Raw genomic sequence first — 22,246 nt, 5'->3', positions numbered from 1 at the left:
GCCCGCCGCCGCCACTGCCGCCGCCGCCGCCGCGCGGCGGAAGTGACGCCCACGCCCCGCCCACGCCGCCCGCGCGCCCGTTGCCAGGGCAGCGCCGCGCGCCCGCGCTGCAACCGCGGCGTGCAACCGGGGCTGTGCTGCGAGCGGGCTGCGTGCAGGTGGTGCGTGCAACCGCTGCGGTGCAACCGGGCTGCGTGCAAACACTGCGTGCAACCGGCCTGCAGTGCAGCTGCTGCATGCAGCCAGGCTGCGTGCAACCGCTGCATGCAACCGAGCTGCAGTGCAACCAGGCTGCGTGCAACCACTGCGTTGCTGCATTTCTCCCTGCAGGGCTCACGCCTTCCCAGTGCCGCACGGTTGCTTCCCCGCAGCAGTTGCAGGGCCCCCCTGGACGTTGCACTGTCCTGTCCCTCGTGGGGGTGCTGCACACCCCGCTGCTTGTGCTGCAGTAGGGAGGCCCTGGCAAGATGGGGTTGCGCCCCACAGAGCGTGCAGGGAGGGGTCCTGCCATTCCTGGGCACCATGGAGGCGAAGGGTGCTCCTGGGGCCAGGAAACCAACCCTGGGGGTTTCCTCGCAGCGTGTGGCCTCGTCCCCAGACTGCAGCATCACCCAGGACCCCGTCTCCAAGCCCCGCAGCACGAGGCCCTGCACAACCCCACTGCTTCTACCAGGGCTGCTGCTTGAACCACCCCCCACTTGCTGCTGGAGGTGGAGAAACTGAGGCACGGCGTGTCGAGGGCAGGCACACGGCCACGGTGCCCCCACTGCCCCAAAGAGCCCCGAGCCACCCCAGGTGGAACCCCCCGCCCACAGAGAATCTCGCACAGCATCCAAGCAAATGAGGCCGTATTCGTATTCATAGATCCAGGCTCGTACTTTCTACAAGGAAGGAAATAGAAAAAGGGAGGTGGGGGGAAGCTGCTGTCTGCCCTGCTGCCCCAGGGCCTTCCCTGTCCCCTCCACAGCCGCGTTCCCTCCCCAGGGGCGCACAAACTTTGTGCAAATGTGACCCGAGGGGTGGTGGCGATACCTGGTGCTTGGTGCAGGCAGGGGAGCCAAGCTGTGCTTCCCCCCGCCCACTGGCAGGCCCTTCTGAGATCTCCACACCGCACTGAGATCTGTGAAATTCTGAAATCTCCACACGCACAAATGAGGCAGGATTCCCGTGGGGCTCACTCAGTGCCAAGGCTCGTTCCCAACCAGCACGACACCAAACCCCAGGGCACGGAGCCATCCTGGCAGCCCTGACATATCCCAGCACTAAAACGTGCCGCCGCTCACACGCCCTGGTGAACTAAAACCTGAGGAAAACGTTGGCAAGGGGCAGCTGAAGCGGGGCAGAGGCTGCTGTTGCCCCCGGGACCCATCAGGATGTCAGTGCTGGTGAGACAGCTGGAAGCTGGCAGTCCCAGCCCCACTTTCCCCAAAAGCAGAGCCCTGGTGTCCCCCCTGCCCCTTCCTTGCCCCCCCCCCAAACCTTCTGTGTGTGTTTTGGTGTTCCCCAGATGCTGCTATGTGTGGTTCTGAGCTCCCCAGAGCCCCCTGGGTGCCCTTCTGTGTTCCCCAGGGCTCTCCACGTGCTTTCTGGAAAGCCCCGGAGCCTCTCTATGCACTTCTGGGCACCCCAGAACCCTCCCTGTGACTTTGTGCCTGCCCCAGAGCCCTCTGCATGCCCTTCCCCACGTGGAGCAGTGCTTGCTTCCACGTCCTGACCTGTGGCTGGAGGGTGTCTGTGTCACGGCAAGCCACAAAATAACTTTACTGTGCCACACTCTGCAGCTTAAGGATGCAGTTGCTTCAACAACAGCTTCTGAAAGGGAAGGGAGGGGTTTAGGAGGCATTAAACTACAGAATCCGCTTTTCTGCATCTGAGACCAAACACCGCTCGGCGGGCAGGGGTGGGACGGCTGCTGGGAACCCTCAGCTTCCCCTTCTGCGTCCTGCAAGAGGAGACGGTGGGGCAGAGGGAGGGAAGTCCGGGGGCAGCTCAGGGGCTCCAGCCACGAGTCCCGGGCAGTTTGCAGGGCCCGGAGCCGCGGGCTGGAGGGACGGGCTGGCTGAGCGCTGCTGCCTGCGCCCACGCGCTGCCCCGGCAGAAGACGAGCGCCAAGGTGGCACGTGGAGCACGTGAGGGCCGTCATCCTCGTGGGAGCTGGGCAGAAACGGATCGGCTGAGCCCTGCAGGACTGCGGGGAGAGGAGGAACACCATGCTTCTGCCAAGGAGGTGCAAGGAGCCACCCTGTCCAGGTGCTGGTTTGCGTGTGCTGCTGGATCCCCATGTCCACTGGTGGGGCTGGGAGGAGGAGGGAGGCCGGGAGGCCGGGGGGAGCACCAGGCCACCAGGCTGTAGTTCGCGCCGCTCAGCCCCGTTCACAGCTTCTGGATCTTCTCAGCTACGACGACGGGGTTCTCCTTCCGGATCTTCTCAGCGGCTTCTGCCTTGTAGTCATAGGGGCAGGCGTGCATGTCTGAGTACCGGTGAATGGCACAGAACAGGTTCCCGCAGCGGCAGTCAAAGCCTGTGGGGAAGAAGAGCAGAGACAAAACCACATCAGTCACCATCCAGCAGGGTCCGGCCCTCTCCTGCTACACCGTGAAGCTCCACTAACACAGAAAGAGGAGGCCGAGCCAGTGAGGGGGGGTCTGTGTCCTCGCTGGGTGAAAGGGAGCTGGGGTAGGGCACAATCTTGGGCCACAGTTTTGGTCTCTTCTGGTTGAGCCACTCTCAGGGCTGCTGTGAGCACACACGTGCTCCGGGCAGGGCCAGCTGTCACAGCAGCGGGAAAAGCTCCCCAAGCAGCTGCTCTCCTCCTTCCCCAGGGACAAGGAATATGCAGGAGACTGCAGAGAGCCTGATTTCTAGCCCAGGCCGTGAGCAGGCAGCTGCAGCCGAGCCCTCCAGAGCATCACAGCAGCAGCACCTGGACTGGCCAGCAGTGAGGTGGCGAGCAGCAAAACCTTGACCTCATCAGCATCACTTTCAAGCTGTTTAGGCTTTCAAAGTTTGTAATTTAGTCACTTCACTTAGACACAGTGCTGTCCAGAAGTGCGACCGTTATCACAGCACATGGGGAAACTGAGGCACGGAGAAGGGAAGGGATTTGCTTCAGCACAGATCAGCTCCCCACTGTGCCAGCAGTGAACCACGCTCTCCCTTGTAGCAACTACAGGCTGCACAGATCCTAAACACAAGGCTATGAGGTGCCAGTTTACACCTACTTGAGAAAACTCGTTTTATCCTAAATGCCTTGAATTCTCAGGAGTTTCCTGCAAGTTGATTCCTACAGGAGAAGTGACTTCTGAGCCTGAAGCTCTTAAGGAAACACCCATCCAGGAAATCTGTCCTCCCTGCAGATCTGAAGGCTAGGCACAGCCACAAAATAACTTCATTATGCCGTACTCTGCAGCTTGAGGATGCTGTTGCTTCAACAACAGCTTCTCAAAAGGAAGGAAAGGGTTTAGGGGGCATTAAAACTACAGAATCCACTTTCCTACATCTAACACCAAACATTGCCTTCCCTGCAGTCCCAGCCTTATAAACCTGCACTTATTCTATGACAGTGCCCTCAAATCTCCAAGCTCTGAAGTGCCAGGTGCTGGACAAACCTTCTGGGCCAGACTCTGCCAAAGCAGCTTACATCAATGAAAGCACAAGTGCAAGTGCAGCTGCTGACTGCTGAACGCACTAAGGAGGCTAAAGAGGAGAGAGCTCTGCTAGAACAGCGTGACCTGCACGGCGCTAAGGTTAACTTCTGCCAGGGAAAACTAAATGCCAAGAGTCAGTTTAGGGGAATTATGTTTGTATTAACAAATTGCAGGCAAGTTAACTGCTTCACGAGTTTTCTTCCAGGGCCAGTTTTCCCAGTGATTCTACAATTGATACCAGCCACCCGACACCACTGCAGTACCTCTTGCTATTTGGCTTTACAGGCTCAATGCTCAGCGCCACCCTGCTCTAAGAAAGCTAATGGCACAAGTCAAGCAACTTGAACAAATAGGATGAGTCCTAGAGTGGGATTTTCAGTTTGACTCTAACTCCCTTCATATCAGTATCACCAAGGTTTTACTGCTGATTTGAATAGGAGCAGAATCAGATCGACAGCGAACACTGCCTTTGCTTCTGCAAACAGCTTTTGCCAAGCAGCAGAAATAACCCCACAGACACTGCTCCATCCAGTTCTGCAACCCAGAATTCAAGGGCTGGCAGGGAAACCGTGACGAGCGTCAGATTCCCCACGCTACTGCCAGGGACAGCTCTGTTTGCAGATCAGAGTCCTCTTCCCACCTGCCCTATGGCACCACGTCTTGCAGATGTGAAATACTTTTGGGAGGGGTACCTCCAAGCACTGACCTGTGCCAGCCCTCTGAACTCAGGTAGCATCACAGCACGAAGTGATCTGTTTGTGGGGCTACGAAACCCAACTGCTGAGGCTGCAGGCAGGTTTCCTCACAGTCAGGGTCTTACCAGTCAGCCCTATCTTCTTCCGGCACGTGAAGCAGCGATTCTTTTTCTGTTTTGGCTTTTCTGAAGATGTCTTGCTCTCAGCTGTGTTCTGAGATGTTTCGAGAAGAGTACCTGAAACAAAGACCAGGGTTTTGTTACCTGTCTTGATGAACTACACCACACATTCATTTTATTCCTGTAGCCGCTTGATTCTGGGTCTGTGCCAGACAAACACCTCCACCTGCACACTCTGGCCCCAACAGTTAACAGCCTGCAGACATCGAACCCCTAACTGAGGTTTGTCTTCTTCCACAGACAGAGATCCGTGTGCCCCACGCAGCTTCACGTTCTTTCTCAGTTCCCTAAGTCCAAGACTCAGAAACAACACCAAGATATTAAGGTTTAGCTAAGGCATACATAGGGTAACGTGACGCTATTTAGCTCATGCTGAGAAAAGGTAATGCTAAGTAGAATTACCTGGTGCTTGCTGTGGGTTAAGAATGCACACAGACAGTCAGCTTAGCTGATGTTCAGTAATACAAGTGCACATCTGAGCCTGGAGTTAATCTTTGTTTAAAAAAAAAAATAAAATTAACCCCTTGTAAGTACTAGTAATTATTTTTGTTGACTCTTATGTAAGTGTTCCTCGTATGTAGGTCTCAGAATGCTTTGCACAGATACTCATCACTGTCTCTAATCTACCAAAAGGAAAACTGAGCTCTGAAAGCCAGATTGTTAAAGGTCACTGATGCTTAGCAGGATTTCCTACAGCACCTAAGCAGGCTAGAGTCAACAGGAGGGAGGAGCTCCAGCTGCTAGAAGATACACACCTGCAGCGCACACGGCGCTGAAAACCAGGCTAAGGAGACCAACAGAGGCAGAGACAGCTTTGTGGATCTGACCCTAAACAACTTTCTAGTAACCCCACAACCAGATGAGAGGGGCAGGCTCTTTCAAGTCTCTCTTTGACTGAACAGTCTCTCACCTGCCTGTTGTAAACTGTCTCCTGGGCTTGCAAGCAAGGGATTACCAAACAAAAAATGCACAATCACACGCAGTGACTGGAGCCTTTGTTGCTTTTTTTAAAAAACAGCTAACAACCCTGTGTTGTTTTCTTTTAAGCTTTGTACACAAGCAAACTGTCAGTTTTAGCTAAAGGTGGGTGCCTCCAATGCAATGTCGCTTGGTAACAGCTGTGCTGCAGCATGAAGTCTTGCCTTGTAACAGATCAACCAGAGGATGTGTCCTGCTGGCCAGTGACACCCACACTGCTCTACCACTTCCCCGTATCCTCTCTGCAAACAGACTGACAGCGTTACATCCCTCTGAGGAGCAGGGATGCCTCCGATCACACAGCACGATGCTTGGGCCACCGGCTGCCCCTGGCCACCATCACAAACACTGCTCCAGGGTCTCAGCTCCTCTCCCAGCACTACACTGGATCCATCTCTGCTCCTCCCTCGAGAGCTGGCACAGCCCTGCAGCGTGCAGCTGACAGCAGCCATGCAGCAGGCTGTGGGACGCTCTGGGCTTCCTGCCATTCACTGAGATAGGCATCATGGAAGATGATCCTCCTGCCAGCAAGCTGAGGGCTGGCAGACACTCAGCTCTCAGCCCACGAAGCAATCTCTCGGCCTGCCCTCAGGGGCAGTGTTTTCTCTCCCTGTTACCTTCACTGCCAGTGGCTAACAACTGTCCCCTGGCCAGTGTTGTGCTTGCTGCTGAAAATGACTTGCTAGATTGGTGTCATCTTGACTTGTGCAAGGCCAAACCAATCAGTCTACCTGATGAGGAAGATGCTGATGTGCCTTCCTCTGTCTTGATGAACCCTTCCGTCTCGCTGCTGTTTTCTTCTCTGGATATGCTCATGGCTGTCATCTGATGGGTCACAGGAGTCTGAGCACTGGGAGCATTTGCAACGAACAAACCATAGAGCAAACACAAATATTTTCCTTGATGAACAGTTAGGTGGGAGAGATCTTCAGCTCATAAACTTAGTTTCATTATACTTGGAGGGAGCTCAGGAGTACAGTAGGCCACATGCCCTTGAGACTTGGGATCAAAGTTTTTTATAGGCACAAATGTGTGATAATCTCAGTTTCCTTTTCCACCCCACTATATCTCAAAGCCAAGGTAGCAGCCCCAAAAACAAGACCAAGGCCATGGAAACAGAGTTATGAGTCATGACTGTAATGTAATGGGAGAGCTCAAAAAAGTAGTAGTAGTGTCTTCCTTCCTATCAAATATGACTGAGGTCCCTAATTCTGCTCTCGCAGCTCCCAGACTGGATCATCACCAGGTGCCTTCACTTAGGACTGAGTTGAAACTGAGCAGTTTAACATAGCTAGTGATGGACACAGAGCACTGGCTGTAAGAGAACCAGTTTACTCTGGGGTTTTAATTTACTACTGACCTCTGGTACCTGACTCTGAACCAGTAATCATCGTCAGGAACATCTCAGTCCTCCAGTTAAACCAGGGTCACAGTGACCTGTGTTTGATCCAGCCTGTTTTACAGATTTCTTTGGCCATGCAAAGGATGAGAGCCCACCCCTTGTGTCCCAGGGTTGGTTTGTATCACGGCTGTAGAGACCCCCCCAGACTACGCCCCTACCTGGCTTTCACATCCTCAGGTGTGGAGTCTCCTTCTGCATGCTGCCCTGCAATCGAGTCTGCTGCCATGGGGCTGCTGTTGGGACCACTGGCTGCTAAGAAACAAGATCACAATCTCAGAAGTTTTAGAAATGTTAGCAAGTTCCTCAGGTGCTAGGAGAAAGCAGGATGGAGCATTTCCAGCAGGCTTAAACCTCCTGCTCTCTACCAGGAGCTGGCAGGGCACAGCCAGGTTGGGATCACTCCCAGCTCCCCTGTTCTTACACTCTCCCCTCCAAATTTGTGTGTAGGTCTCTGTGGGGACAGAACAGCAGGCCAAATAGACCTCACCATGACCCGGTGCAGCTATTCTTACACTAGATCAGGAATGGCTCCTTAATCAGGATCAGAGCAACCTTCTGAATCGAGCTGCTCATCTTCCTGAGAGCCAAAGACCTCACTTATGGAGATCTGCTCAGCTCCTCAGGATCTGTTAGCTCCTTTTCGAGGGGTGAGTGTATATTTGCAGCAGTTATATGCTGTGTACCTTCCACTACTGTGTGTTTTTTTAACATCTGGTACAATCTGACTTCAGCCACCCATGACACCTCTGGCACTCTTTGATTTCCCTTCTTTTCCTTCAGCATTGCAAAGCAAATGCCACATCAGCAGCAGAATTCTCCTATGAGTATAAATAGAAGAGTTGTAGTACCAACATCCCTCCAATCCAGTGTTACTTCTCTTAAGTATAAGAACCAGATCCCTCTCTGCTGAAAAGAACTGGCCTCGGTAGAACCGTGTTGGTTTATGTCATTCAAAGATCTAAACCAGGGTGTTTAGAAAAACCCTTTGTGATTAATCCTCTGTCAGCAAGAGCTGATATACATTTTGAGTGGGTAATTCAAGCAATGCCATTACTACGCTCAGGAACAAAACTAGAGGTCTCCAGAAGGCATTTCTCACTGGTGTTGTGAAGTCAGTACAGGGGGCATCTGCACAGACTCTCAGCAAGAAAAAACCCTGCTGCTAATGGTAAGAGCACCCCTTCTGTGTGCCTAGTTTCTTCCCAACTCACTGATATGTCAGCTGTGCTTAGCTGCAAGAAACAAAGCTTTTATTTCATTGGTTTTGCCTATCAAGCTTGTTGAGAAAATTATGCAAACTCAAAAGGCCAAATAAAATCCTGTTTGTTTGGAGGGACCAAACAAATGGTTTGGAGGCTCATGGTTTCCAGCAGTCACCACAGAACTCAGGAGGAAGGTTATAGTTATAAATCTGGGCCACTGTTAGGACAAGTGAAGTTTTACAGTTTACTGGAAGGTGCTGACTGAGACGGGGTTTCACAAACAGCTGGGTCTGGGAAGAGAACAACCAACCCTCTTACAAGGAACAGAGTTTTTTGGGGGTCAATGTGCTGGTGACTAATACCAGTATCACGCTCTAACACAGTTTGCATCCAGGCACTTATTTAAGATAGATTTCTGGGACAAAAATGCTCTACCTGATGGGCTTATCCGGTCACTGCTCTGTTGCCTCTGCAGAAATTCCTTATAGCAAACGGAGCACATCCCATTGGTTCGGGGGCTGCCATAAAATCCACAGCCAGTGGTGCACAGCAGAGGCACCTGGGTTTGATTCGTCTCTTGAGCCATTCTTTCTCCCTCAAGACACCAAGCTAAAAACAGGAATGAAAATGAGACAGCTGTTACGGTCAAAGAACTAGTTCATTGTATACTGCAGCTGATCAGGAAGGAGCACAAAGGATCCCAAGAGTCTGGTTCCTGCATGCACACAACAATGCAATCCGAGCCCCCTGAGCTAAAGATACAGAGGGCTTGTAAGCAGCGACAGAATACACAACTCTGCTGCCACAAAGCCTGAAAAGTCAACAGGAGTCCCTCCGAACCACAGAGCTTGCTAAACTCTCTGTAAGATACGCACATAAGGCCTGGACGATCCGCTCTCAAATGTAGCAAGTGCCATCACAGCATGACTAATGACTCCTGCAAACACCGGAGCAACAAATACAGGTCAAACGGCCAGCATCCAGGTTAATTAGTTACAGTCTGCGCTCAGCACCATTCATTTTCACGACCAGACAGTTTTAGTTTTTTAATTCTCAGGAAGATGATGCAAGTGATTCAAAAGAAACCTACTGACTCTCAAGTCTGACATATTAAAAGCGTTTCCTGACATATGCTGCTGGATAAAGAGAACCAGAGGTTTCTATATTTAGGCTGGAAATAAGAATAAGGCTTCTTTCCATCAATAAGGTGTGGTTCTGGAACACCTCCCTAAGAGGAACAATAGAAACCGTGATCCTACTTTCAAAATGAATCTTACTCTCTGCATCCCATGCTGTTGCCTACATACCCAGGAGCTGACCCCTTCCAGCCACACGTGGCACAGCATTTATATGGCCAGACTGCACTGCACTCTCTAAACCGTAAGCAGTAACTCCCGGTAATAAATAAAAATAAAAACAAATTCAGATGGAACAAAGAGATATAAAACGTAAAACATCATCAGTAGCTGGAATTATGCACTGTTCTGCAGGCAAGATCCTGCTTCCAGGGTAGCACCGAGCAGTGCCCCAGCACTACAGATTTACACCAGACAAAAAGGAGCACAGCACCCAGCCCGAGTGGCAGGACGAGTTCTTTCAGCTGGGTGCCGGAGCTCTGCAGCAAGGATTTCCCCCTTCCGTCATCCGCATTTCCTCAGGAAGCAGAGCAGAGCAGAGCCAGCTTCCCCGGCCTGGTCCCTTTGTGTGAACAACGTGGCCGTGGCCTGTCCAGCTTTGGCACAGGACAAGGGACGTGGACGTTCACAGGTGGCTCTCGCTTGGGAGTGCCCTAGCAAACACGAGGCGCTGCTCTGGGGAGCTCCCAGCAGCGTGCCTCCTTCTCCCAGCACAGACACACAAAGCATCCACAGCTTCACAACTAACTCGGCCACTTTCTTTCACGCACCCACAAAACTTGCTCTGCAAAAGGAATAAGGTGACGGGATCACGAAATAACAACCCCCAGGAGCGCTCCTGTGGGAAGGAAGTGAATCAGCTCTGCTTTGTTCCTCCTTGTCCTCAGCTGTGCGATAGGAATCTCAGCTCTGCAACTGGGGTTTCCTTTGCAGAGCTCAGACCAGTGTTCCCGTTACCAGACCTGGGGTTCCTCAATTCAGACCAACCTCTCCTTCAGCACAAGCAGCCGCAGGAGCCTCCTCCGCACTCAGCTCCCCTGGCCAGGCTGCACAAAGGTTGTGGTTAGCACAGAGCAAACCTGAAAGGCTGAATCGCTGTGACTGCAACCAGGTGGCAACCACCACCACTCACAGAATGATTTTCATAAGTTGTTTCTAATTTTGAGTGACCCTAGAGACAGAAATAGAGGATTGCTGCTACATTTGACAAGTTTAGCTACCCCTCAGCAGGCTGCCTTACCTAGCCATCCACGGGCAGCCCGCAGATGGTCACAAGCAGCACGTAGCCTTCCTGCAAAACCCACTGAAATACAGAACCCAAGGGGAGATCTGACCTCTTCCCCTTTTGCTGCTCCGTCCACGAGCCAGCCCCAGGCAGCCTGGAGGCGGCACCAGCTCAAGGCCGTCAGAAGCCAGGGCTAACACCGCTCCTGGGCCACCCAAAGCCCCCGTCCACTCACCCACCGGGCCTCCTGTCCGCCGCTCCGCTCAGAGAGGCGCCCCGAGGAAGCCGCCCCGCAGCTGAGCCGCTCCCTGCTCCAAGGCCAAGGCCGCCCCGAGCTGCCCGTGCGGGGCCGAGACCCCCACCTGAAAGAGAAACCCCAAACCCGAGTCACGGCCACGGCGCTCGGGACCCCTCCGGGACCCCAGCAGCTGCCGTTGGCGCGGGGCCCGCCGCGGGGAGGCCCCGCAGGGCGCTGTGGAGCCCCCGCGGCCTCGCCGGCCCGGGGGGTGGGCAGGGCAGGGCGGGGGGAAGCCCTCCCCGGAGCTCGCCCTCAGCCGGGGCCGGGCGCCCGCTCCCGGCTCGCCGCAGAAATCGAGGCCGAGGCTTCGCGGCCTACGCGGAGGCTGCGGGCAGGGCCGGGCCGGGCCGCACTCACCGGCGGAGGCGGGCGGCCGCCGGGCCGGGCCGGGCCGGGCCGGGCAGGGCCGGGCCGGGCCGGGGGCGGCCGCCGGGAGGCTCAGGCGGGTGGCGGGCAGGGCGGGCGGCCGCGAAACATGGCGGGCGCGGCGGAGGGACCGCGGCCCCCGAGCGCCCTCCCCCGGGGAGGGCCCGACCGGGCGGGACGGGACGGGACGGGGAGACGGGGCCGGAGGGGAGGGCTGGGGACCCCCGGGCACCGGGCTGGGGCCCCCCGGTTATCGGTTTGGGGACCTCCTGGCACCGGGCGTGGGTGATGCCCGCTATAGGGAAGGGCCCTGGGGCCGCCCCATCGGCACCCCCTTGCTCTGGCTGTGAGGGTCTGGGAAGCCCTGCTGCAGGGGCTGGTAGCGGGGCGATGGTTGGAGCAGGTGGTCTTGGAGGGCTTTTCCAGCCCTAATGATTCTGTGATGCAGTTGGACACAGGCTATAGGAGAAGGGACTGGGACCTCTGTGCCCTAAAGCTATAGGGGCCAGGGCACAGCTGATGGCGCCCCAGCTGTAGGGGGAGAGCTGGGAGTGGGGAGCCCGCTGCACATCAACATTGTTAACACAAAGTTAATTCAGAGATCATTTAGTCCCAAACAGGCCGTGTCGCTGCTGCTTCACAGACAGACAGGGATGTCGGGGTGCTCTGAGGCCCAGCATGATGCTGCAGAGCCATGCTTCCATTGCACAGGGAGGCACAGGCTGTGGACCTGCCAGCCCCGGCAGCGGCTGCAATCAACCCCTCGGAGTTTGCCAGCCACCACCTCCCACGTTTTGTTCTGCTTCGTCAGCAGAATGAAAAAGCAGCGGAGTAGGAGAGCTCTTCCCTCTGCAGGCACTGGGCAATGGTGGTCGAACCGCTCCTTAGTGAACTATGCAGAGCCGAGTTCTGGAGGTTTCCAGCTGGAAGGCAGGCTGTGCAGGCTGCAGATCATCCCTGCTGCTCTTCCCTGAACCTTTTTTTTTTTTTTTTTCTAAAACTCTGCTTGGGTATTGTCATGACATCTCACTATAAGGCTGGTCCATCTGTGAGCTGGTGCCCAAGGTGCAGCCTCCTCCCTAGCCATGCTCTTGTGTTCATGACTTTGTGGGTGCCTCCTGCAAATGACTGGACTTGGAAAAAGTGCCAGGCAGGGCGTTTGGGCAAGCAGTGGGGAGCAAAACCCCTGAGAAACCACCATTAAGGTCAGCTGCTGCCCAAAAAGCTGTTTGTCTTCCCTGTCCCAGGGGCTACAAAAATGTTAGTGGGTTATGTGGGCACTGGCACAGTGTTACTGCATTTCTTCAGTTAACCAAAGCCAGGCTTTGCCCTGGGGATGCTCTTGGGGCTCCGGACACCCAGGAAACCTTAAGGGGCTGTTTCCTGCATCTGTGGGTACAGTTTGATTTTTTTTTTTTTTTAAGGGCTGAATAAGTCATGCTTTGTCCCTCATCTGCCTGTGCAAGCATTCCCAGCCATGTCCTGGGGTGCACCCCCCTGGACCCACACGGGCGTTGGGGTCTGCACAAGCATGAATCGAGCAGCCCCAGGCACCGACACGAGAGCAAGGGGCTGCGCCGGGTCCCTCCAGGAGCTGCTGGGGCTGCTGGAAGATGCTGGAGCGAGCAGCAAGTCTAGCAGCCGCCACCCCCTTCCTGGGACAGATTAGGGTGGGGGGCACCCGGGGCAGCACCCCGAGCCCCCACAGCTGCTGGGGGACCCGGGAAGAGGCCGAGGCCGAGGCAGAGGCCACGGCCAGGGCGTGCTGGCCACCAGGTGGCACCAGGCTCCCACGGAAAGGTGGGCACCCACGCACGGACACAGCCCCCACCCTCTCACCCCCTCCATCTCCCCTCCTGCCCTCAACCAACCCCCCCCAGCCCCCTGCTTCCAGCCTGGGGTGGAAGCAGGGGCCCCAAGGAGGGTGTAGGGGCACCTGGCCAGAGGGACAAGGGCAGAGAGCAAGGGGCACGGTGAGCGGAGCTGTTACATATTTCCTCATGATGCTATTTTCATATTCAAGGCCGCAGGGGGCTCCTGGTTGACCCAACCTGGACCTGTCCCCTCCCTGCTCCTCTCTCCCCTCGTCCCCTGACCCGCTGTGGCCACCGCTGTGGCACCAACGGCACGGGGACACGCTGCTGGAGCATCACCCCCTGCCTGGCACTGCTGCTGTCTCTGCCCGCTGTCGGGTGGCATCAGCCCCCTCCAAGGCCAGTCTCGGGGTTACCTAATGACTGCGCAGAGCACAGAAATGTCACTCCACCTAAGGGAGCAAGGCGTGCAGGGAGGGGAGGGCTGGGAGAGACGGGGTGGCAGAATCGAGGAGCAAAAGAGTATCGATTTCTAGCCAATTATCACTGTTATCAAAGCAGCACAATGAAAGGACGAGGACAAATTTCCAATACCCAGCCTGCCTCTCTGAGGCCAGAAGCTCGGCTGCACAGCACACATAAGCACGCACGCAAGCACTTACGTCTGCACATGTACGTGCTTGTAGCACACGCATGTGCGCGCACACACACACACACACACACACACACTGCGCACGTATCCTCCGCTCGGCAGCATCTGCTGAGCTTGTTTTCCCAGCAGAGTTAATCTCCCCAGCCTGCTCCACTGCCTTGGCTTTCGGTGCTGCCAGGATGTGCCTCCATCTGGCTCCTGCTGAGCGCGGGGAGGGCGCGGGGCTCTGGGGACGGTGGCAAAGCTCTGCCCCATGAGGAGCCCGGGCCGTGGGACCGTGCCCCTTTCTCATCCCCAGGCTGCTCTGTGCAGCTTTCTCCCTCCTCCTCCCCGCTGCCCGCAGCTGGGTGCAGCCCTGCTGCACCCCAGGGCTCTCCCAGGCTGTCAGCTGAATGCTTGCCCTGCAGAGGTTTGGTTTCTCATCCCTCGCAGGATGGTCGTGGGGGTAACACAGCTCTGAATTATGTTGCTCTCATCTTGTTGGTGGCAGGCGGTGTTTGGGAGCAGCGGAGATGCCTGTGGGGACCAGACCCTGGCTCAAAAAGCATGCAAGAGACCGGTGCAGCACCACGTAACGCACAGGAGAATCCATGCAGAGTGTGCTGGGAGATCTGCTGGGGATTCTGCGTGTTCCTTTCTGGCACTGCTGCTTCCCAAAGCAAGGAGCAGGACCCAAACCTTCGCCACCCACGCCAGACACCGCCACCACCTCCTCCACAGCCCCGCTGCCCAGGCTCTGATCTCGCACAGCTAACACATTGACCCAGAGCTGTGCTAGCCCCTCACCGCAACGTCCCGCGCTCCCTGCCAGCATGACACACATCTGGGGAAGAAGAAAGGTGTGGGGGGCATAAAAATTCTTTCAATAGGCTCAGTGGGTTAGAAACCCCCTTGCAATTACCACCTTCTCCTTGTCCGGTGCGTACAAAGGACTCGGTGGGGTGCCGGGCATGTTCCTGACAAACCCAGCGCAGCGGCGGGAGCTGGGAGGAAAGAGCAGACGCGGGAGCCCTTTCAGACTCTGCTATTTGGTTGCAAACTGCTTAATTTCCTGAACAGAATGATATTTTTGTTGTTGTTGTTGTTTTGATGGAAGGACGGCACTTTTTTGGCATGTTACAATCCCAGGGCTATTCATCCGTCGCCACAGCAACGAGCTCCATCAATGGCCATCCGAGATTGCGGATGATTAGAGACAACATGTAAAAGGTGGAAGATGCTGGGCACCTCGCAAACCTCATCTTCCCAAATGACTCGAATTATCCTCATTATTTCTCCCCGGCCAATTCTCTCCCCAGTCCACAGGAGACGTCGCCGTTATATAAACACGGGAAGAGCGGCGTTACGAGGGCTGGTGGAGGAGCAGGGAACGGTCTTTTCTGGTGGGGGCTGACCTGGAAAACTTGAGACATGGAGAATGAGACCCAGCAAGATGCTCAGGGAGCTGCGAGCAGCTTCTTGTGCCCAGGGTGGGCATTGATGGGGGCTATGGAGAAGCAAGGTTGCTCCCAGAGCATTACAGGGAGCCACAGCCCTCACTGCAACACCACTGCCTGTTTTGGGGATAAAACAGGGGGAAATGGGTCGCTGGAGTCTGGAGCATCCCGGCAGAGGGGCTTCCCGTGGTAGTGGTGTCCACGGGGCTGTGCCAAAGCGCGGCAGCCATGAAACTTTAATGCAGCCTGAAATATTCATGGAGCTTTCAACGCCGACACAGAAATCGCACTAAATGGCCTGAATATTTCATGGGTGGCTCCGCGTCGGGATGCTGGGGGGGTTCCTCTGCAGGGGACACCAGGGCCCCGCCGCAGCCCTGCACAGCCGTGGCCGGGCTGTGTCCCACAGTGGCACTTGGCACCTCCCTTGGGTGGCAGGAGGGTGCCTGGCACCCACAGCAGAGGGGTGCAGCCCAGACACGCTTCGCCCTCCCCGAAGAATCTTTCACAACCTCCCCACCCCAACACTGGTGGGTGCAGCTGGCCCCGACCCCACATGGGGCCACGCGGTGGCCTGGAAGGTGAAGCTGGGGGGGTGGCTGGGATCCAGGTCAGATCTCCATCGCCTCTGGGAGCCTGGGAGCTCCCAGCCCGTGTCACCCGATACCTGCTCCCAACCGCATCGCTCGGGTCACCCGAGGTCCCCAAACCCCACAGCCACGGGGGGCAGCGAGGACACGGGGCTCTGGCTGTCATGGGAGGATGGGGCACGGGTGGGATCCCGATCCCCACGCAGGGACAGCTCCCGAGCCCCGAGCATGCTGCAGGGCAAGGCAGGAACCGCGTCCTGCTCTGATCCCCTCTCTGTAAAGCTGCTGGGGCCCAATGCTGTCACCTCCAGGGGCATGAGGGACACCTTGGGGGCAGGGGCTGAGGGGAACATTCCTGCTCCCAGAGAGTGAATCCTGCACCGTCTGCCCACCCCACAGGCTGAGGACCCAGCTGCTGCTGCAGCTCTGCCACTGCCATCCCCCCCGCGCAGTGTCACATTGGATGTGAGAGGCTGACACCTCCGGGCTGTGACACCCGTGACATTGTGGGCACGTCCGCAGCCGATCAATCCCCGCCACATCCTGGAGCCCCCGCTCGGGGAGCAGCACCCGGTCCAAACCCCCAGCTAGGACGCTGACCCTGAGCTCCCGCCGTGCTCCCTATTTTGGGTGACATCGGCTCGCTGGGGGCACCCCTTTAGCACCGCAGTCCCCTACGTCCCCATCCCGTGTTTAGGGCTTGATGATGCAGGCCAGCAGCCGGTGCCTGCCTTCATCCCGCATCCTCAGAGGAGGAGGATGGGGACGCACCTGCGAGGGCAGAACTGAGAGACGGGGACGGAGGGGACCTCGCCCTGCAGTGCAGGGTGGGAGAAGGAGTTAATTCCTACACCGAAAAGCTCTTTGCCGGCATCTCGTCTCTAATGGAAGAGTCATGTCGGATTAGCGGGCGGCGGGCGAGGCGCCGCACGAGCGCCCTGCTTGCCGCAGCCGGCGTGGGGAGAGGCCGGGGAAGCCATGCGGAATGGCAGATCTGGGCCACTGTGCTAGCGCCGGCGGGGCTGCGCCACGCCGGGGACCTCCCGCTCCTCCTGTCCCCCCCGGCCGGCTGCGAGGGTGTGGGGCTTGGGCGAGCTTTTGTTCCCCATTGCGCTCCTGGGCTTGGTTGCTGCTGCCTCCCATCCTTCTGCAGTACCTGTCCTTCTGCAGCATCCATCCTTTCCTGGCACCCATCCTTCCCCGGCACCCATCTGTCCCCAGCACCTACCCATCCCCAGCACATCCTTCCCCAGCACCCATCCTTCTGCTGCACCCAGCTGTCCCCAGCACACCAACTTTGCAGTGTCCTCGCAGAGACCAAGGCTGGTTTTCCTCTCTTCCTTCCAGCCTGAACAATAATGGGGTTCACAGGAAAGGAAACCCCAAGCCCTGGTGGCCCCAGGGGCCATCTCTGCATCTCTCTCTGCGGTTCGGCGCACCGCTCACCGCTGCAATCCAATAACAGTGCCCGGGTGGCAGAAAGTGGGTCAGGCACATTGGACACCATGTGCTTCGCCTCCCCGTTCACACTCCTTATCGCAGCCCTGACGGTAAATAAACCAGCCGGTCTCCCCAGCAACCCGCGCTGTGCCGGGAGCGGAGTCCAAGGCGAGCCCAGCCAGCCGGGACCGAGCGGATGAGCGGGGACAATCGCAGGGCAAAAACCCTGAGCCCTTTGGCACGGCGTGGGGATCGGGCTCTGCACCACAGCCAGGAGTCCCTGCAGCCACCCCAGTGCCCACATCGCTCCGTCCGACACCCACCACTGGGTCCCAGTAGGGCTGGAGGGGTTTGAGACCCATTTCTGGGTGCGAGGCGGGCTCTGCAAAGGGCACTGCGTTCCCCAGAGCCACTCACTGGTTCAGGTAAAAACCAAGATGGGAAAACTCCGGAAAACTGCAATATTTCAAAACTGGTAAAAGCCCTCAATATACTGCTTTGTGATGGGATGTTTTAACCGATTCAGGGGGGATGCTCCCCCAGCTGAGCTCCTTGGAAGGGCTGCACCCATGGGCCCTGCCTGTTTGGGGAATCTTTAGGGCAACGAGGAGCCCACATGGCTCTTTCCCCACTCCCTACCAGAGGAAGCAATGTCTGAAAGCACCCCAGCATCCCTGACCCACTGACCCACAAAACCAAGCCCTCCCGGAGGGGCCGAGCGAGGGGCCGTGCCCCGATGCCCCCGCAGAGCATCCCCCCCGTGGGCAGCCCCAGTGGTCACCGGCCAGGCTGCCCCCCTGGCATCCCCCGCCCCACAAGACGAGCTGCTCAAAGCTCAGCCCTTTGTTTTGTGCTTTCATATTATTTAATTCTCCTCTCCTCACTTGCACTTCAGGGGCAGTGGCTAAGCCCTGGGTTTTGCTAAGCTGGGATCGTATTAAAAGAACAGAGAGGAAAAGAGTTTCTCGTGATAAGCTGCTTGCGGTAACGGAGATGGATTTAAGGAAACTGCTCCCGTAGCAATATTATTGCCCAAATGCACCCAGAAAACGTGAAGCATCCAGGGGATGTGGGCAGGGAGCAGGGACGGCCCCAGGCTCATCCCAAGCAGGGGGACCAGGATCAGCCCCAGTTCCCATCGGGGCTGGGACCGGGGCCGGGGGCACGCCTGGGGCTGGGGCTGAGCCCGTTTGCTGGAGGCAGCGGGTGGCTCACCTGGGCTCCGGCGATATTAAGAGCTAAGTCCCCGGGCACGGCTTTTTCCAGAGCGGCAGCCAAAAAGGTGCTTACGGGGCCGCGGACGGAGGCTGCCAAGCCCTAATTAGAGGCGCTCAGCAGTGCAGTGTGCTAATACGCAACCTTTCGCCTCTGGAGGCTGGGATTTAAACCGCAGCAAAGGGGATGTGAGCACTGGAGCTGTTTGGTACAAGAAGGTGGAAACGTCCCTTCCCTCCCCAAACTGCTGCTGGGACTGGCTGGGGGGGGAAACATTGCAAACCGGGAGCTGCTGGCACTCCCTGGCTGGTTGGTGCTCAGCATCCCCAAAATCACACCACAACCATGCAGCAGGGCCCCCAGATACACCCCCAGCCCTCCTTGGCAGGGAAAAGAAGGTGGAGGGGGCTGAAAACGTAACGAGCCCCCGCGTTCCTCCCTGCCTTGCCCAGCTCTTTCATTCTCCCTCTCTCCGCATTAACGCGTTAACTTTGGCCAGAAGCTTTTCCCACTGACCTACTGATCTTTCCTATTTTGGTCCCTGGAATTAAGGGATTGCTGGGATTAACTCACGCTAAAGCCTCCCGATCGGCTCTGGTGCGGGACACGCGGGTACCAACATAGCAGGCAGCTCTGCTGTGGGGAGGAGAAAGCCCAAAGGTGGCCGATGCTGCAGGCAGTGCCCGTGCACAGCCACCCTCAACCCCTCTAGCCCCTTTTCCTCCCATCCCTGGGTTTTCCCAGTTTTTTGTTTTGTTTTATTTTTTCTTTTTTCCTCCTCCTTTCCACCTGCAGACAGAGCTGCAGCAGCTCTGGAGCCTCTTCCCCCTGAACCACCCAGTTCCCAGACACAGCTCAGGCAGCCAGGAGGGAGCTCTTGGCCCAAAATTTGCCAGTTTGTGGCCAGTATGGAAATTCCCCCAAACACAGGCTGTCCGCCTCGGGGAACAGCCCCAAGGTGTCCCCATCTCGTGTCCCCTCGCTGCTTGTCCCCGGTGCAGGGACCAGGTCCCCGTGCGTGCCTCCTGTGGTGGCAGGTCCCCAGGTCCCCGCTCGCTCGCCGCAGCATCACGTGAAACCTGCAAATTTTGTGGCTGGTGCTCGGAAGTTCAAAAAGATGGAGGTGGAGGGGGAGCAGGAACAAAACTGCTTTGAAGGTATCTGGAGATTAACTCAAGGCCAAGACGGAGGCACGGAGACTTTTACAGCAAAACCTCATTAACTGTGAGAGCAGGAGGGGGCTGGGGGGAGCAGGGAAATCTTCTAAGCAAGAGGAGAAATGTTTGATTCAGCAGAAACAAGTGGGAAAAAAGCCCCCTCGCATCCCCTCCTCTCCTCTTTTATCTGTCTCGGGAGGATCGGGGTGGAATATGCAATCTGCCCCTTTTCTCTTTCCTGTTTATCTCCTAATTACGACGCTGGAGATTCGGCGGTGCCGGGCGGGGGCTGCGCTGCCCGAGCTGGGGGGCGAGAGCCCAGGGGGGGCACCCTGGCACCGCATCCCCTCCGGGGCCGGCAGGAGCAGCATCCCTCCTGCCACGAGCTGCATCGGGGCTCTGCGGGTTGGGCACAGCGTCCCACCAGGAGCGATGCTCCGATGCTCCGAGCGATGCCTGGGTGCAGGAAACATCACCCAGGGAGACGGGGGCCGGGAGGACCGGAGGCGATAACATCGGCGGCGGCGAGGGCTGCCGGGAGCCAGCGCCAGCTCCTCCGGAGTGAAAACAAAGCGGCGCCGCAGCGGTCTCCCGGCACCTCGGCCCACTAACCTACTTTGGGCATCGCCGCGCCGTGGGGACGGGGATGGGGACAGAGACTGGGACCAGAAGGGGCTGCAGCATCCCAAGCCTCGGCCACGCGCTGCCGTGTCCCCAGCACGGGGACGTGCGGGGACGTGGCCTGGCCGAGCGGTGGGGTGAGCCCCTAATGAAGGCTCAGCAGGCACTAATTGCTCAGGGCCCCCCTTAGGGTGCAGGGTGAGGCCAGGCGCCCCTTCCTTGGCCCACTGGTGGCTCTGCCTTCTAATTAGCCTCGTTATACTGCATCGCTGCTGATTAAGGGCCAGGTAATTGCTCCGGTGTTGGATGTCCCTTATAGCCACGCCGGTGCGGGTATTGCATAAGCGGCGGGCGTTACGTGAGCGGGTCAGGCCAGCCGGGGGGCTCCAGTTACACCCGGCCCCACTGCCCCCCTGCACAGCCCCGGCCCCGGATGGGCACAGGGATGGGGACAGGGACATCCCCCTCTTGGGATGTGGCAGGGACCTCGCTGCTGGCTCAGTTTCCCCCTTTGCCTGGCCCACACTGGCTGCAGTGGCTGGGTCCAGGGGACAACCCCAGGCTCAGATCGCAGTGCAAAGGGGTCCCTGCGGGGGGGACAAAGCACTGCCCACCCCACCGCACCCAAGCGGCCCCCACCCCACCCCAGGGACCCCACCAGCCTTTGCATAATGAACACTGCAGGGCAGTGACTCACGCAGCTTCAGCGGGGACACGTGCCCAGCACCGTGCAGGATTTGGCCGTCTATGGGGCTTGAAACTGAGTCACGGGGAGGTGAAGAGACCCGGCGGTGCTGATGGTGGCCAGCACCATGCCAGGGCTGGGTGAGCTCGGGGCAGCCCCGACGTGGGGCTGTACGCATGGGGCTGCTCCCCGAGGCCGGGGCAAGGGGCTGCGGGTGCAGGAGGGGCGATGCTCGCAGGCGGGCGGAGGGGTTCGCCCCTCGCTGGGTGCGGTGCAAGCGAGAGCAAACAGTGATTAAGGAGGGGTGGTGTAATCCCAAATTCCTGCTCACCTTCAGGCCAGCCAGGGTGGAAGGAGCAGATCCTGGTGGCGGAGCTGTGCAGGCAGCCGCCGCTTCGGGATGCTGCAGTTACCATCTCCGCATGCATGGGCTGCTCGAGCCGCCCACAAACAAGGCTTGGCATTGCACCAGACCCGACTGCATGGAGGGGAAAGGTTTTTGGAGGTTCAGTGCCTTCCAGTGATACCAGGTGCAAAACAGTGCTGTGGGGAGGGAGGGGGTAGTATCCCACTGGGAGCAAAATCACCCAGAGAGCCCAGCCAAGGCTTTGCCGAGACCAGGACTCAGTCATCTCAGGAATTAAATCCAGCAAGTGCACAGGGCAGCCACAGGACCCCTGCCCTACACCATCGAGGGCCCCAGTCGGGATAAAACGGGTCCCATTCCGGTGCAGCTCCACGCACACCCCAGGGGAGCAGCATCCCTCCGCCCAGCCAGAAGGGGCACGGCACAACGTCCACCCCCACAAGCGCCCACCCGGCACAGAGGTCAGCGCCGTGCACGAAGGGTTAAGGAGCCGTGGGGCGCGAGGTGCAGGCGGCGTGCGTGGGTCTGGCGTTGCTCACTGCGAGGTGTGGTGCGCGCTTATGCAACCTCATAGTTTTGGGTTGCGCCGGGCACCTGGGGGATATTTTTGCTCTTGCTCTGGCGAGGTTCGGTGGCGACTGTCACAACAGCAGCAATCTCAGTGAGTGGCAAGCACCTGCCAAGAGGGGCGAGTATGCCAGGGCCAGACTCACGTGCCCTGGGCATTGCTCTGAGTCTCAGTTTCCCCATCTGTGAAACGGGGCTAATGACAATGACCTCCTTTGGGCAGAACCTTTGACCTCCAGGGACAGCGGCAGCCTTGTGCTGGCACAGAGGAGACTCTGGCTGGGGTGGGATGTGCAGGGGGGGTGCTCACAGAGCCCGGCTGGAAGCGGAGGCTGCGAGCACCGAGGCCGCCCGTCACCCCGTGTCCCGTCCGCGTGCCCAGCCATGCGGAGCGCGGTGGGGAGGAGGGACGGAGCCGGGAGGAAGGAGTGAATCGGAGCGGCGAGAGCAGTGAACCCGCTCCCAATCGCCATCAGCACAATCACATCAGGCAGCTGCACTGGAGCGCAGCAGCAGCTCAGCCCCCGCCCTGCTGCTTGCATCCCCCTCCTGGCCGCAGCCCCTCTACAAAGT

At 57.8% G+C, this 22,246-nt stretch overlaps 1 protein-coding gene across 3 annotated transcripts; it reads right to left on the bottom strand.

The window, feature by feature from the left end:
- Positions 1-1,737: 1,737 nt before the first annotated feature.
- LOC311219379 (AN1-type zinc finger protein 5-like) lies at positions 1,738-11,253 on the bottom strand. 3 transcript variants are annotated; one of them, XM_084302497.1, is made up of 7 exons: positions 11,121-11,253; positions 10,701-10,827; positions 8,540-8,713; positions 7,061-7,154; positions 6,232-6,350; positions 4,469-4,579; positions 1,738-2,522 (listed from the first exon to the last, which is right to left on the bottom strand). In XM_084302497.1, the coding sequence occupies exons 3-7, from the start codon at positions 8,688-8,690 to the stop codon at positions 2,374-2,376; spliced, it is 624 nt and encodes a 207-aa protein (XP_084158623.1). In that variant the 5' UTR covers positions 8,691-8,713; positions 10,701-10,827; positions 11,121-11,253; the 3' UTR covers positions 1,738-2,373. The 3 variants fall into 3 exon arrangements, with proteins under 3 accessions (XP_084158623.1, XP_084158625.1, XP_084158624.1); XM_084302499.1 differs by having other exon boundaries at positions 7,061-7,151; XM_084302498.1 differs by having other exon boundaries at positions 10,705-10,827; positions 11,121-11,247.
- Between the last annotated feature and the right edge of the window lie 10,993 nt (positions 11,254-22,246).

This window comes from Netta rufina (assembly GCF_964035555.1).
Source record: "Netta rufina genome assembly, chromosome: 28".
Classification (NCBI taxonomy): domain Eukaryota; kingdom Metazoa; phylum Chordata; class Aves; order Anseriformes; family Anatidae; genus Netta; species Netta rufina.
The sequence above is the reverse complement of the archived record's forward strand: the minus strand, read 5'-3'. Positions and strand labels throughout refer to the sequence as shown.